Source organism: Petromyzon marinus, chromosome 31, assembly GCF_048934315.1.
Source record: "Petromyzon marinus isolate PM22_M1 ecotype Great Lakes invasive population chromosome 31, UKy_Petmar_22M1.pri1.0, whole genome shotgun sequence".
Classification (NCBI taxonomy): Eukaryota; Metazoa; Chordata; class Hyperoartia; order Petromyzontiformes; family Petromyzontidae; genus Petromyzon; species Petromyzon marinus.
Window position 1 is genome coordinate 9,355,234 of NC_133697.1, and position 15,721 is coordinate 9,370,954.

At 49.3% G+C, this 15,721-nt stretch overlaps 1 protein-coding gene across 1 annotated transcript; it reads left to right on the top strand.

Moving 5' to 3' along the window:
• The first annotated feature begins 804 nt into the window (after positions 1-804).
• LOC116947784 (ADP-dependent glucokinase-like) lies at positions 805-15,418 on the top strand. Its single transcript, XM_032963931.2, has 7 exons — positions 805-1,444; positions 5,000-5,159; positions 8,281-8,471; positions 9,269-9,365; positions 10,185-10,321; positions 11,248-11,624; positions 13,826-15,418. The coding sequence occupies exons 1-7, from the start codon at positions 1,255-1,257 to the stop codon at positions 14,252-14,254; spliced, it is 1,581 nt and encodes a 526-aa protein (XP_032819822.1). The 5' UTR covers positions 805-1,254; the 3' UTR covers positions 14,255-15,418.
• The last annotated feature ends 303 nt before the right edge of the window (positions 15,419-15,721 follow it).

A 15,721-nucleotide genomic window follows, 5' to 3' on the forward strand; every position in this document is an offset into this window, starting at 1 on the left:
CCTACGTGACTTTACCGAAAGAACCAAAGAGTATGGATTCCTGCAGTCACGAAAGCTTCAAATCTAGATTGTATCTATGTGTTTGTGTTTCTCACTTGTGATGGGACTTTGCAGGATGAACGTTTAGATTTATAAGGACATGGGGGCGGGGGGGGTGACCAATAAGGTCTGAATTGGTCAGTAATAAGGTAAGGCACTAATCAGGGGGTTGACAGGTTTGCCTTTGTATTTGTGGATCGGGGCATTGCGTCGTTACACGTTGTTTCGGCACGGTCTGGATGACCACAGTCACACACTACTACGGCCGTCCATAAATGACGTCACGCGATTTTGGACGATTTTTGACCCCTCCCCACCTTCGTCACACGGCGTCACAAAAAGTCAGACCCCCCCCTCTCCCCCCTCATATATGACGTCACAAAGATTCCCCCCCCCCCCCCCCAACATGTTTCAAATCGCTTTAAACTATTGTCATTGTAGTGCGTATTTAATGTGGCGCTGCACTCTGATGTTGTAGGAGAAAATATTTATTAAAAAGTATATTTCATTTATTTATTTGAAGTTGCGCATTTTGATATGACGTCACGTATCTCACCCCCCCCCCTCGTCACACATCGTCACAAATGTCTGACCCCCCCCCCCCCCCCCAGGTGCGTGACGTCATTTATGGACGGCCCAGAGTGTTTTTGTTTAATTTTCCATTTGTGTACATCGGGTAATCCGCAATCTACTGACACGGTTTGTGCAGCGGATGCGATTCAGGGTGCGGCCGTGAGCTCCGTGGAAGATCAATCGCGCGTGCGTGTTGTGTGTTTGTGTGAGTTTGTTTGATATCTTCACTTACAATTTTTATTTAAAAAGAAAAATCTAAAAATAAAAACCCCGTAGCAAGATGGCGTCTTCGGCTTCACGTGTCGCACCCGGGGTGACGTCACAACGCCCACGTGTCGCACCCGGAACGCCCGCGGCAACCAACGCACCAACAGCGTGGCACGGCAGGTCCGGTTGGTTCACATCAGCTGGGACCTGCACCCAGACCGGGACCCCCACACAGACAGGGGGGGTCCGGGAACCAAGATCAGTACCAGCAGCAGGACCAATTTCCAGAGCAAGACCAGACCAGTAACCAAGGCGAGATTGGTACCAGGAGCGGTGCGAGACCAAGAGCAAAGTAACAGTCCGAGTTCGGTATAAACAAAAATCAAAGCAAGCCCCTGGAGTAGCGGCAGCAGCAGGAGCAGCAGCAGGGGGAGAATGGCGTACGGGCTGGTGACGGCGGGCGGCTTTGTGGCCGTGGTGGCCGTGCTGGGCGCCCTGTGGATGCCGGAGACCTGGGACGCGGCGCTGAGGGGCCCAGCCGCCGTGCGTCTCGACCACGTCCTCTCGGCGCTCCTGCGGGCCGAGGCGCGGACTTCGAGGCCCGCGAGGCCCCGCGTCGCCATCGGTAACCTGGGCTGGTGTCGGGGGCTGTGAGGGGAGTCCGGGGGTGGAGGGTGACGCGAGCTTGTACACACGTGGTGCACACTTGTACACACGTGGTGCACACTTGTACACACGTGGTGCACACTTGTACACACGTGGTGCACACCTGTACACACGTGGTGCACACCTGTACACACGTGGTGCGAGCTTGTACACTCGTGGTGCGAGCTTGTACACACGGGGTGCACACCTGTGTACTTGCGGTGCACACTTGTACACACGGGGTGCACACCTGTGTACTTGGGGTGAACACTTGTACACACGTGGTGCACACCTGTGTACTTGCGGTGCACACTTGTACACACAGGGTGCACACCTGTACACACGGAATGCACACATGTACACGGGGTGCACTCCTGTACACGGGGTGCACACCTGTACACATGGGATGCACACCTGTACACACGGAATGCACACATGTACACGGGATGCACACCTGCACACACGGGGTGCACACCTGTACACACAGGGTGCACACCTGCACACACTGGATGCACACCTGTACACACGGGATGCACACCTGTATGAGCGACGGGGGGGGATATCTGCTTGGGAGAGGTTACCTGGGAAATACTTGTGCCTGGGGAACATGGGGGTATAACATCTCCCCTGAAGGGCTATATGGGTGCGAGGGAGACCGAGGGGTTGCCTGTGTGTGGGATCACTGGAGGGGCATCTCGCTGTAAGGGGGGTATCTGTGGGACACCAGGATAGGATGGGATACCTGGACTCCACATTCTCACAATTCGTCATTTCGCTCGGAGGAGGGGCAGCGATGGTAAATCGTCGCTTGTTTTGTAGTGTACCCCCAAGGATGGACTGGGTACCGTAAGGTCACTTACAGTTTAAATGGTATGTGCAGGACACATTCCTGGGGGACATGGGCTGGCTTATAATGTAACGTGTTGCATGGTAGGATACCCAGAGGTGAGTAAGGTAACCTTAGTTACATCCTGTAACTGTTACCTGCGGTGCTAAGGATACGGTGAAGTGAAGAGCAACATTGGTGATTATATAAGTGGACCTGGTGTGGCACCTGCTCGGGACGTGGCATACGTGATCAATAACATAGCATAATTAGTTCCTGCTCGTTACCATTGAGGCAATGATCTGCTCATGCTCGCAGTCCTCTTGAGCCAGTGGTGGAACATCCACATTCACATGGCAGTGGTGAGTCTATCCATCGGCCAACCACTGTTGCTTTCTCCCACTCTCCCCACACAATGGTAATCATTTTATCAACCCCGGAGGGATGTTGGGCTGAGTCAACCCCAAAGCCACGATTAGATTTCGAAACCTTCCAAATTCCGCTCGCTCTGCTGTTGAGTTTCACCACTTAGCTGGATTGCGGAATAACAGTCGAAGGTAAGCTTATCGTTACATGCAGAGGCTGGGATAAAAGCTATGTTCTGCGGTGTTTTCCGCATGAAATATGCGGATCAATATAAGAAGTGTATATTTATTGATTCTGGCAAATGCCTGATGATGCTGGTTGTAACTTATCAGCGAAACGTCGTACCAAATTGTTAAATGTGCGATTGCTCTCCAGCTGTCGGGTGGAGGAGGGTTTATAACACATTTTACATCTGACCCAAGCCACGTGTGCATGATAACACGCACAGCAATGCTGCTTCCACACATCGTAGCGAGTTGGCACGATTGACCACGTACCTCCGATCAGCGCGGTTAGCTTTGCACGGTGCGAAATAAGTTGAACATACATACATTGACAACAATTATCACCAAGAGAATTCCCTAGGGTTTGTAAGGCCACGTTTTAATAAAGCAGTACCATGTGTTTTTTTCAGCAATCTCACTATAAGTAGAAGGTTAGAGAAAGGTTGTAGTTAATATTATAAAGCTGGAGCTTAATGTATACCGCATGAGTTAGCACTACTGAGCGTACGGCGTTTAAATGACTCATGGCTTCGAGGTGTGATGTTGCAAGACCCAACACCTTATCCTGGAGTATTAATTACATGTTCGACATTTTGCTGTACTAGTGTCATCAATATATAAACATGAACATTGGCAAAGGGAAAATTTTAATTAGACCCTTGCAACAGAAAGAGGCACACGTGGAACAGGAGCTGTCATGCGAACCTTGGCACCCACACGGTGCGGGAAAGCACCTCATCCAGCAGTGGATTGACAGAAGGACTCTGTACTGTACATGTATAATATCCTAATGTCTAGCGTGTGTGTGTGGAGAGATGGGGGTTGATATAATGCACGTGTTCTATTTCCTGGATTGGCAGCCGCAAGGAATGAGCTCCACGTGTACAGCTGAAGTTAACACGGCCCAGCTTTTAGGATTATATAATGGTTTTTTTTAAATTATTATTTCGAATCACGCACACGCAGCCTTGGAGTATGTCTTGTGCCACGCGTTCACGGTTCAGAGGTCAGGTGCCGCCAACACCCCACCTACGAGAAGGGGGCCTTGCAGGGTGGAGGCAACAGACGATCTAACAAATGTGACATCGTTGCGGTTTTGATTTGCGGTTTGTTGTCTCGCATGGATTTGATATTGATGTTTCTAAATGCTTTACAGCAGGCGTAACGAGGGGCGCATTGTCGATTCATCGATTGGAATGGATTCTTACGCTGGCGGATTTTTTGTATTTATATATTGAAGCTAACGGAGCGAGAGAAAAAAATTGTGCGATTTTTTTAAAAGAGACAAAAATCAACGTTCTTTTTAATAGGATCACGATACTGAATCATGATGATCCATTGAATCACCTGAGGATGTGGTATGAACCTGTCTAAAGGTCATAGTCATTCATCGGTTATCCTTATTCAGCTTGATCAACATCGTCATCACCACGGACCTATGATGCTATGCCTGGATGAGAGGATGTGAAGTGTATTGCAGTCATATACAGTCCAATCTTAGTTATCAAATGTTAGTGTCAGGGGCATACAATCCTCCCCCCCCCCAATATTATCAGGTCAGCCAGTCACTGGACTCGGTAAATCTTGTGATATACATATACAGTAAAATCTTGGATTGCGAGCATAATTCGTTCCGGAAACGTGTTTGTAATCCAAAACACTCGTATATCAAAACACTCGTATATCAGTTGTGATCATGTGACACTCGGCAGACAGAGTGTATACGTACTGCTCGTATTGCAAGACCTCGTTTATCAAATTAATATTTATTTAAAAATTGTACTCGTCTTGCAAAACACTCGCAGACCAAGTTACTCGCAATCCAAGGTTTTACCGTATTGCCAACAACCATGTTTAGCCTTCCTCGGTGCACCCCCGGTCCCCGTTACCATATTATCTCAGTTTGCGTCTTCATTCAGACTCGTCGACTTTGTCTCATCACAGCCACGTTGGTGGGCAGTCATCTAGTGGGCAGTTGTAGTCATCGGCACACTTGATCATTCCGTTCACTCGTTTCCATCTCTGACTGAAACAATAACAATCAACACACTCGGTTGGCGAATTTGTTCGTCACCAATTTCGCAAACGAAACGGACACCGCGTGTGCGCGCGCCACCAGGGTTTGGGGGCTGCCTGGACTGGGTGGTGGACGGCGTGGCGCTGCTGGAGCGACTCGGGGTGGAGCCGAGCGGGAAGGCCGAGCACCACGGATTCATCGCCGACGAGCAGCAGCTGGCGCAAACCTTCGCCTACTTCTTCCCCCACGGCGCCGCCGCAGAGTGCGAAGCCCCTACGCGCGCACGCGCCGCAACACGTGCACGCAGGCACACAACACGTGCACGCAGGCACACATGTGCGCATGCACGCAACATTACGCAACCTCTCCACACATCCGCACACCACATGCAAAGATCCCCCATATAGCCAATAGCAGACTGTTGGGGCAAGTGCTGCAAGCGAGCACCTATGAAGGCCAGCATGGTGCATGAGGGGGTTGGTGGCCAACACCATGCCTGACTGCATTTTTCTTTTCACACCCTACCACGTACTCATTTAGGGCTGAATCGACCCAGGGGAGGCCCAGGACCAGTTAAAATATTCACCAGTTTTTCGTCATGAGCGGGAATCGAACTCGGGTCGCCAGCGTTCATAGGTCAGTGCGCTAACCACTACACTACTGCTCCCCGCACACGTACACACTTACACACACAAAGATCCCCAAATAGCTGTTAACAGACTGTTTAACCCTCGCACACACATCTACATATACAAACACCCCTCTCTATACACAAAAACAACAACAGCCACCATTCACCACAAACTGATGGTTCCCTAGCGCTTGCGCCGAAAGCTTGCTTGGCCATAAGTCGCAAGACAGACCCCAGATGTTATGGGTAAGCAGATGGAAAACCGCTCCACCAAAAGACAAACATCCCCTGTGCAGCCTATGTAGGCTTTTTGGTGAGCACCTATGAAGTCCAACACAGAGCACACTGGGATGGCTTGGTCAGAAACAACATGACCGGCCACCTTTGTCTTGCCAGTGCTTATGTTTACACACTGCAGCAGCTACTCATTTAAGTCTGAATTGACCTAAGGGAGGCCCAGACCCTGTTCAGATTTAAGCTACTGATTTCAGCTGTAGCTAGAAATGTAACTCATGTAGCCAGGTTCGTAGTGCAGTGTACTAACCACTGAGCCACCACTTGACACACACACACGAGCGTATGAGCTGTTGTCCCATTAACCACGGTGGCTCGAAGACACTGAGCCTGGTGCCAACAACACCCTGGGTTCTAATCCTGGTCCAGCCAGTCCTGGTTAAACTGGGTTTTTTCTTTTCTAGATTTGAAGCTTTCGTGACTGCAAGGATCCATACTCTTTGGTTCTATTCGGTAAAGTCACGTAGGTAATTTTATTTTTACCTACGTGACTTTACCGAATAGAACCAAAGAGTATGGGTTTTTTCTTCTTAGTTTTCAACGTAACAATCATGCACTATATTCGATTTGAATGTGAACATTTGAATCGATACATATGATGTCACCGTAGGCAAGAAGTGGGTTATTTTTTTGATGAAATGAGGGTTCTGTAGCGGTTGAGACGGGGATTTCTCGAATGAAACGAGGGATCTCTTGGATGCGTTGGTTCAGCCTCATGCGGTGCAACCTTATCGTTCTAACTGGTTTCTTGCGCAAGCTGTGTACAGACACAGAAGTCTGTCATTAACTTTTCTTTCAATCTGTCATTAACTGAACAATAATTACCCATTCAATTTAGTGCTCACACCGTGCTTGCATGTTCTCCCTGTACTTAATGCTTGCATAGAGTTATTTTTGTTCAAAACTCGTGCTTATTAAAGAGAAGCATTTATTCACCAGTCCCTGGGGTGTAATTGCGCTGGGGGGTTTATTTATTCCCCGCACGTTTCATTTAACGTGCGCCGTGTAAACACTCACGTTTTCCTAGTGGAGAGTGGTGTCCTCACGGCTAATGCACTGATCCTGGCGACCAAAGTTTGATTCCTGGCTGTGATACCAATTGCCTTCTACAATATGGGCCCCTCCCCCTTGGCTGCCTCGGTCCAGAATATGGGTACAGTACTTTGTAAGGTGATGTGAACATCAATGCTCGTTAGGACGCAAAGCCAACCAGGCAACCCTAATAGCTGGTCGCAAATGGCACTTGAAATAAATATTCAACCCAAAACAACTTCTTAGGTGCTATTTTTCCATGGTGAAAATATTGATCCGCAAGCTGAAATACCCTTGTTTATATAACAAAAACAAGGGAGCCTCACAGGATGGATTGGGATGCATTTCCCACAACTCTTGGAGTCTCCGATGAGTAGTTTTAGTTTGGCTGCTGGATTCATTGGCAACTAAAAGTTGAATTATAACAATCCTATTCATGGGCTGGTGTGACTTGGCCAACTTGCAGTGACCCACAGCTCTTAAATACCACCGGGCGTGAGTGTTTATTTTTTTAAACTTAATATTTATCTGGTTTTCTGCTTGACGCGTTTCGCGCTAAACCGCTTCCCACGCACCACCGCTCTTTGGCGATGTTGCGTGGCAGCTTCTGCTGTTGCTTAAAATTGAAATTTTTTGCATTGTAAATTTGTATAAACTACACATGCTAACGATTTGAATTTTCAGATGTCGCAACCGGCGGTCAAGAGCTTCGGTTTGAAGCTGATAGGAACACGAATATCGCAATACAGTCACTGACAATGTATAATCCCACGTATGTATGCGTGTATAATCCGACGAATGCAAGCCACAAAGGGCTCCCACACCAATAAGACCTTAGTAAAACGAGGTCTCCATAAAATAATCAAAACCATTTAAAAACATGCCATAGCGAGTGCTGAGATTGCAGAAAGAAAGTAACAAGATACAAATGAGATTAATGAGTTAGTCAGGGAGATACGCTCTTACCAAGCTCGTTCAAGGAAGATATTTTCCGAAAACTGGATGGGGGAAATAAAGGCTTAAACTATAATTGGAAAAATTATGTACTTAGACTTTTTAAAATATAAATAACATATGCAATACAACCCATGGAACTACAGGGATTTGTTGTGGAATAGTAATAAAAAATATGACTGTAGAGTTGGGTTTCAAGATAATTATAAGTGAAACAAAAGTTACGTACAGGACGCATGCTGGAAGGGATTATGATTGATGGACAAGACCGTCAACTCGGCCATTGATGATTACCTCGTGCAGCATGTAAACATCAGCACTGGGGAGACAAAGGCAGCCGGGGCATGGTACTAGCCTCACCATCCCCTTTGTATCACACGTCGGCCTTAGTAGATGCCGACTAACAGCACTTGCCACCAACAGTGTGTGTAGGCGTGGGATCGTTGTCTTCGTGATTTCGTGCCGTGTGAAGGCGCTTCATCTCCAACGCGTCGCTGTTCCGCCGGCTGGCCGAAGAGGCGGCGCTTGTGCCCGGCGCTCGCTGGTCACTCGGAGGGAACGCCCCCGTTATGGCGAACCGCATGGCGTCCGAGGGCTGTGACGTTCTGCTCGGAGCGCGTCTCCCCCACAGCCTCCTGCAGGTTATGAGGCCAGAGGTTAGAGGTCAGTCTGCCATTCGGGGCGGTCTGTTGGTCGGTCGGCATGTCGGTCTGTCTGTTGATCAGGCGGTCAGTCAGTCGGTCAGTCTGCTGGTTAATATGTTGGTTGGCAGGTCTGTCTCTTGGTGTATTGGTCAGTCAGTTGTTCTGTGAGTTGATCGGTCAGGTTGTCGCCTTGTTCCCCTCGCTCTACTTGAATGTTGAATAGATCCAGTCTGTGATGATGGTACATACTGAGCTCGAAGTGGAAATCGTAATCGACTCCACATGTTAACGCTGCATGTGCTGCCTTGCTGTGCTGTTTAGCACACTTGACTCGCCAGTTCATTCGGTCTCCTAGCACGGTAGTTGACACATTGATGCAGGTTCTAAAATCCCCCCTGCCTCTGTCCATCCAGCAGTATAAATGGGTGCACCACAGTCAGTCGATTGGTAGGTCACGTGTGGCGAGTTAAAAAGTGGAAACTCCCACCTCTTCAAAGGTGTCTGGCCAGTGTGGAAGAAGAGCCTAAAATACTCTCTAGAGGGGCTCTCTATAGCTCCCTCTAGCGGAGGACTCTCTTCCAGCAGTGAGGTGAGCAGGCATTTGCAGGGCCGCTCTTAAATATTTTTCATTTACCACACCCTAACGGCACAAAGTGCAAAAAGCGGTCGTGGAAACCTCGTGTTGTCTGCCTGGTGTTGCATTATGTGGCTGGTGTGTTGCAATGTGTTGTCGGACTGGTGTGGTGTTGTGTGGCTTGGTGTTGCATGGCCGGTGTTGCGTTGTGTAACGGGCGTTGTGCACGCATGCGTGTGCAGTGGCCGGGCAGCCCGTGGAGGAGGCCGACACTCACCTGATCCTCGAATATCCCACGGGCGCTCGCTGGGGGAACTACACATCCAAGCGCGCCAACAGGCACGTGATTGATGCAGCACATCCCTTCCGTTGCCCCTCTTATGCCACCCCTGTCCCGTGCTACCAATTCTGCCATCTGCCGTTCCACTGCTGTTCGCGGGATTTAGACTTTGTTTCAGCTGGTAAAGACCCACTCAGCTCAGCAGCTCTTTTACAAGGACGAACACATTTTCAACACCATTGGCAGTGGTGTGGTTTCCAAAATATTGCAGGGAGGGAATGTGCAAACATGAAGAAAAAAAACTAAGGTTATTTACATGAAACCCATGCCAGCACTTACTGCAAACAGGATAAACAAAAATTAATTCATATTCATCTGTGTATTTTAATTATGTTTACATTTGATCTAGAAATGTGTAACTGAGTCTCGAGACTAATTTTCACAGTAGGGGGTGGCGATTACTATTTGTTTCCCAATTTAGTAATTTAAGTAAATTTGCAAACTGGGAAAATTCGGACCGTGGTGCTGGACCACCTGGCCTGCTCATTTTATTTTCATAACTAGGTGAGCCACGGTTAATCAAAGCAATGCAGCAAACATGTATTCAGAGGTCAATAGCAACAGTGTACAGAACCTTAATAAACATGAGAACGTTCAGCTATAACAGTCAATCGAAGTACTTGTATTTCAGGAAATACATTTTAATATAAAACCGTTCAAATTTTTACATTGCATGACCGTGAGAGATGGCAGTGGCTTCGGGAGGCCTTCATCCTGCAGCGGACTGACATACGGCTGTACGGACACAATGAATCACCGCGCTCCGCTAAAACCAACCCCCTCTCCACCCCCACCTCTGCGTTGCTGCCGCCACTCAGGTTCATCGTGCACAGCGATACCCACAATGCCCGGCTGGAGTCGCTGGAGGCATTTCATTCCGAGCTCGCCGCCTTCCAGCCGGCGCTGCTTGTCGTCGGAGGACTCCAGATGATGGACAACTTTCCCTTCCCTCCCGGTAAGTCTTGGCCGACTCGGCATGTTTGTGCGGTGCAGACCACACGTGGCTTGGTTTTCCCAACCCACGTGCGTTTTTTCCTGCAGTGTTCAGCGGTGTGTGGTGCAAGTTTCTCGAGCGGCATTGCATGCGTGTCACTGTAGGCGGCCGCTCTTCTGGTCTCCCGCTCTTGTCTCCTCCTCTTCTTGCTCCTCCTCTTCCTCCTCCCGCTGTCCTGCCTGCCTGGCTGCGCGAGGTCAGTTGCACTCCTCCCCCCTGCGCACAATTCATTTTCCCATCTCAACCGTGGTGTCCTCCTGTGTCTCGCGTTCACGCGTCACTCCATGCCCCTCCCTTTCCTTTGACAAGATTAATATTTTTTTATTTTATAATCACACGAGGACAACAAATATCATGACGGACAAAATCGGGCAAAGGATGGATGCGGCGCGGCAAAATAATTTCCGGGACAGCCTTCCGGACTGTTGCGGCTGAAATGAAACTCAGATGACTGCAGTAGCCACGTTGGTGAGATGTTAACTCCGTTGCCTGGTATACAGGAGATTGTGGGTTCGATCCCGACCCTGATGCCTGTTTATTTGGAGTTTGCATGTTCTTCCCGTGTTCACGTGGATTTTTCTCCGTGTCCGGTTTTTCCCTCTTCATTTAGAAACATGCATTTAGATTATTTGGCGGCTTTAAATTTCCACACGATTGTGTCCAGGTCGCTTCTGAAAATTATATCTATAGCTCAGTGAGCCTTACCTGGTAAAAACAAATACATTGTTTTAGTTTTATTAGCTGCTGCATCCGGCAGACGGTGGAAAGCGATGCTGATGTGTGGTGGCATCGAGAAGTTTTGACGACGACGACGACGACGACGATCTTCACCTTGACCTTCACCGCGACGCTCATCTGGACGTCCACGTTGGCCGTGCACGCGACAGGCGAGCGTGTGCGCAGGCTGCGGGCCGTGCGCGCCTCCATGTTGGCCGCCCGCTCCTCATCCGCTGGCGCCGACGGCGGCGACGCCCTCGTCCACTTTGAGATGGCGTCCTTCTCGGACTCGTCGCTGCTCGCCGAGCTGCTGGACGAGCTGCTGCTGCCGGCGGCCGACTCGCTGGGCATGAACGAGCAGGAGCTGCCCAACCTTCGCGGCCTCCTCGCCGGCGGAGACGTCACGCTGGTTGCCGACGCAAACCCCCGCGTCGCCGCCGTGCTCGACCAGATGCGCGAGGTGTACGGCGCCGTCAGGGCCCGCCAGCGCCGCGCGGGGATCGGGCGGCTCCTCACCCGCCTCCACGTCCACACGCTCGCCTTCCAGGTGGGCGCTCGTGGGAAACGCGAACGTCAACACGTGACGGCTCCCCCCCCCCACCCCCCCCCCCCCCCCCCCCCCGTTGGTATAGCCGCTGCTGGAAGTGGGCCTCTCTCCACACACATAATCGTGTTCGTTGTGGGTCTTGTGTCATACCTACTTGACCGCGCTGGTCAGCGTGGGGTTGGTGAAGGTTCCTGGATTGGTTAAGTTATGACAAAGTCGAAGATCCCCCGTATAACCTTAACAGCCGGAGAAGGCAAGTGCTGTTTGGGAGCACCTACAGTGAGGGAAAAAAGTATTTGATCCCCTGCTGATTTTGTACGTTTGCCCACTGACAAAGAAATGATCAGTCTTCAATTTTAATGGTAGGTTTATTTGAACAGTGAGAGACAGAATAACATAAGAAAAATCCAGAAAAACGCATGTCAAAAATGTTATAAATTGATTTGCATTTTAATGAGGGAAATAAGTATTTGACTCCCTCTCAATCAGAAAGATTTCTGGGTCCCAGATGTCTTTTATACAGGTAACGAGCTGAGATTAGGAGCACACTCTTAAAGGGAGTGCTCCTAATCCTAGCTTGTTACCTGTATAAAAGGCACCTGTCTACAGAATCAATCAATCAGATTCCAAACGCTCCACCATGGCCAAGACCAAAGAGCTCTCCAAGGATGTCAGGGACAAGATTGTAGACCTACACAAGGCTGGAATGGGCTACAGGACCATTGCCAAGCAGCTTGGTGAGAAGGTGACAACAGTTGGTGCGATTATTCGTAAATGGAAGAAACACAAAAGAACTGTCAATCTCCCTTGGCCTGGGGCTCCATGCAAAATCTCACCTCGTGGAGTTGTAATGATCATGAGAACGGTGAGGAATCAGCCCAGAACTACACGGGAGGATCTTGTCAATGATCTCAAGGCAGCTGGGACCATAGTCACCAAGAAAACAATTGGTAACACACTACCCTGTGAAGGACTGAAATCCTGCAGCGCACGCGAGGTCCCCCTGCTCAAGAAAGCACATATACATGCCCGTCTGAAGTTTGCCAATGAACATCTGAATGATTCAGAGGACAACTGGGTGAAAGTGTTGTGGTCAGATGAGACCAAAATGGAGCTCTTTGGCATGAACTCAACTTGCCGTGTTTGGAAGAGGAGGAATGCTGCCTATGACCCCAAGAACACCATCCCCACCGTCAAACATGGAGGTGGAAACATGCTTTGGGGGTGTTTTTCTGCTAAGGGGACAGGACAACTTCACCGCATCAAAGGGACGATGGACGGGGCCATGTACCATCAAATCTTGGGTGAGAACCTCCTTCCCTCAGCCAGGGCATTGAAAATGGGTCGTGGATGGGTATTCCAGCATGACAATGATCCAAAACACACGGCCTAGGCAACAAAGGAGTGGCTCAAGAATAAGCACATTAAGGTCCTGGAGTGGCCTAGCCAGTCTCCAGATCTTAATCCCATAGAAAATCTGTGGAGGGAGCTGAAGGTTCGAGTTGCCAAACGTCAGCCTCGAAACCTTAATGACTTGGAGAAGATCTGCAAAGAGGAGTGGGACAAAATCCCTCCTGAGATGTGTGCAAACCTGGTGGCCAACTACAAGAAACATCTAACCTCTGTGATTGCCAACAAGGGTTTTGCCACCAAGTAATAAGTCATGTTTTGCAGAGGGGTCAAATACTTATTTCCCTCATTCAAATGCAAATCAATTCATAACATTTTTGACATGCGTTTTTCTGGATTTTGTTGTTGTCATTCTGTCTCTCACTGTTCAAATAAACCTACCATTAAAATTATAGACTGATCATTTCTTTGTCAGTGGGCAAACGTACAAAATCAGCAGGGGATCAAATACTTTTTTCCTTCACTGTATTCAGGCTGGTACAGTACATGAGAAAGTGGCACACCATGCCTAACCACCTTTATCTGCCTAAGTAGCGATGTTATCGCGCGAGGCACTCATATGAGGATAAGTCAACCTAGGGGAGTCCCATGACCGGTTCAGATAATCGTCACTGGTGTTGGCGGTGAACAGGATTTGAAACGGGTCGCCAGGTTTCACGGTAGCGCATTGGTTAGCGCGTTGCACTACCGCTGTCCTAGGACCCGGTTAAGTCATCGCAGAAATCCACCCTTGCTCACGCTTGCCCTTACCGCAGCCACCTTGCCCTCGCCCCTCTTCCTGCACGCGACAGGCGATCATGACGGCTCGCAACTCGACTTGGAAGTCGGGGATGTCGGCGGCCGCCAAGGCCTCACTCACGGCCAATCGGCACGTGTGCGGCTCCGCGGACATCGACGCCGCCAAGGCGCGGCTCATCATGGACGACTCGTTTGCCGCCAGCCGCGGGCCCGAGAGCCGCCGCGTGGCCGTCGACCCCAACCGCCCCGTGGCGTGCTGGGAGGAGGAGGAGATGGTCGACTACGACGCGGGAGAGGCCGACGGGGGGTACGACGCGCAGGGCGAGGACGATGACGAGAAGCGGGCCGGACGGGGAGCCGGGGGGCGACGCGGCCGCACGTATGAGCTGTGCGTCGCGCCCGTGCTCGTGTGCACGGACGTGTTCCAGACTGTGGGCGGCGGGGACAACATCTCGGCCGCGGGGCTCGTGTTGCAGATTTGATGAAGGGAAGAGCAATCACTTTTGATTTCCCACAGTGGGATTTATTAACCCCTGAGTGAGGATGGGTTCTCAAGAGATTTGGCAACCTATCCAATTGTGATAAAGTACAGTGTCGCCCGGCCATAGGAATGTGGAATTTCCACCACTGACTCAGGGCCACCAAAAGAGATGAGCATCACCCAGTGCCTTGTTTGACTATGGGAACTCTTTGACTTTTTAAGTAAATATCCCTTTATCCCCCTTGCCCCGCCCCCCATGCCAGAGATGTTTAATATTATTTTTTCCCTCAACTGCTTAACTTCCATTCCACTTCCGAGAAACCACTTGCACGCGGGAGATGGGTTTGTTGGCTCAGGTGACTCATAATGGCTGTGTCGTAGCTGTGAGCCAGTAGCACTAAAATCCTGTGGTTGGGAATCCTGACATTGAAAAGAAACCGGGTTCTTTTGTGTAGCAGGTTTTGGTGATAACATACCTTATGTCCAATGACTGCACACACAAACACAATCTCATGAAATGTTATTTATGCAAGCCTAGGTATGAAAGCCATATCATTTGTAAAGAGATGATTTTGTGCGATATCTTGGTTGACATGGGACCTGGTGCATGGAATGCAATGGAGCCCCCTTTTAAATTTCCCCCATTTCGCCACTCTTTGTTAAGCCGGTGCCTGGGGCCTTCGGCGCTACGGGCCCTGGGTGCAGTTGTACCGCCTGCACACTCGATAGCTACGCCACTGATTATAGCGTCAGTGAGAATGACCAAATAAGTTTTGCGTCATATTTTCAAATGTCTTCTACGTATGGTTTGACGATCACCAGAAGTGAATTTCGTACCACTGAAAGAGTTTATCATAAAGCGTGGTCACATCTGTGTTGCATAACAGTGCAATTCAATATATATACCTCCTGTCAGGGGAACGACACGTGGAAATGATGGAGTCAAGGATGGAAGCTCAGACACGCAGTTATGCTTCCATTACCGGTGTATGCAGCATGGATGGTTATGGTGATGGTGGTCGTGGTTTGTGATGGGTTTTTATGGGTGATGGTGATGGTTCCGGTGGGTGTATGTCCAGGTTAATATGCTTGATAATAAAAAAAATGTGAATGTTTTGGAATTCTGCAATGGTTAAATTATAATAAAAAAAAGTTTAAAATATTATTTTGGTGTTTGGAGTGTGATTTTCTTTACATGTATAGAAATGTGGGGTAAATTATTACAATGAATTGATATATTTAGGCTGAGGTTACGAAGATCTCATGTTTCATCTCGTCTCATCCAGCTGTATCATTTTTACCCTCTCATTTGTAGTGTCTCCTTTGAAAATATCAGTTTCCTTAACAGTGCTCTCGTATTGTCTGGTTAGTATGGTTTGTATTGTTTCATGTGCACCAACTCGTTTGTAGGTGTACTCGTCTATGTGCCGTCTTCCTCGTTCTATCACCATTAGCATAAAGGAAATAA

What these genes read in the sequence shown, in the direction of transcription:
- LOC116947784 (XM_032963931.2), top strand. Translation starts at nt 1,255, where the DNA reads ATGGCGTACGGGCTGGTGACGGCGGGCGGCTTTGTGGCCGTGGTGGCC. An exon ending in CAACTTTCCCTTCCCTCCCG is followed by an intron (nt 10,322 to 11,247) that starts GTAAGTCTTGGC and finishes TGCACGCGACAG; the next exon opens with GCGAGCGTGTGCGCAGGCTG. An exon ending in TCCACACGCTCGCCTTCCAG is followed by an intron (nt 11,625 to 13,825) that starts GTGGGCGCTCGT and finishes TGCACGCGACAG; the next exon opens with GCGATCATGACGGCTCGCAA.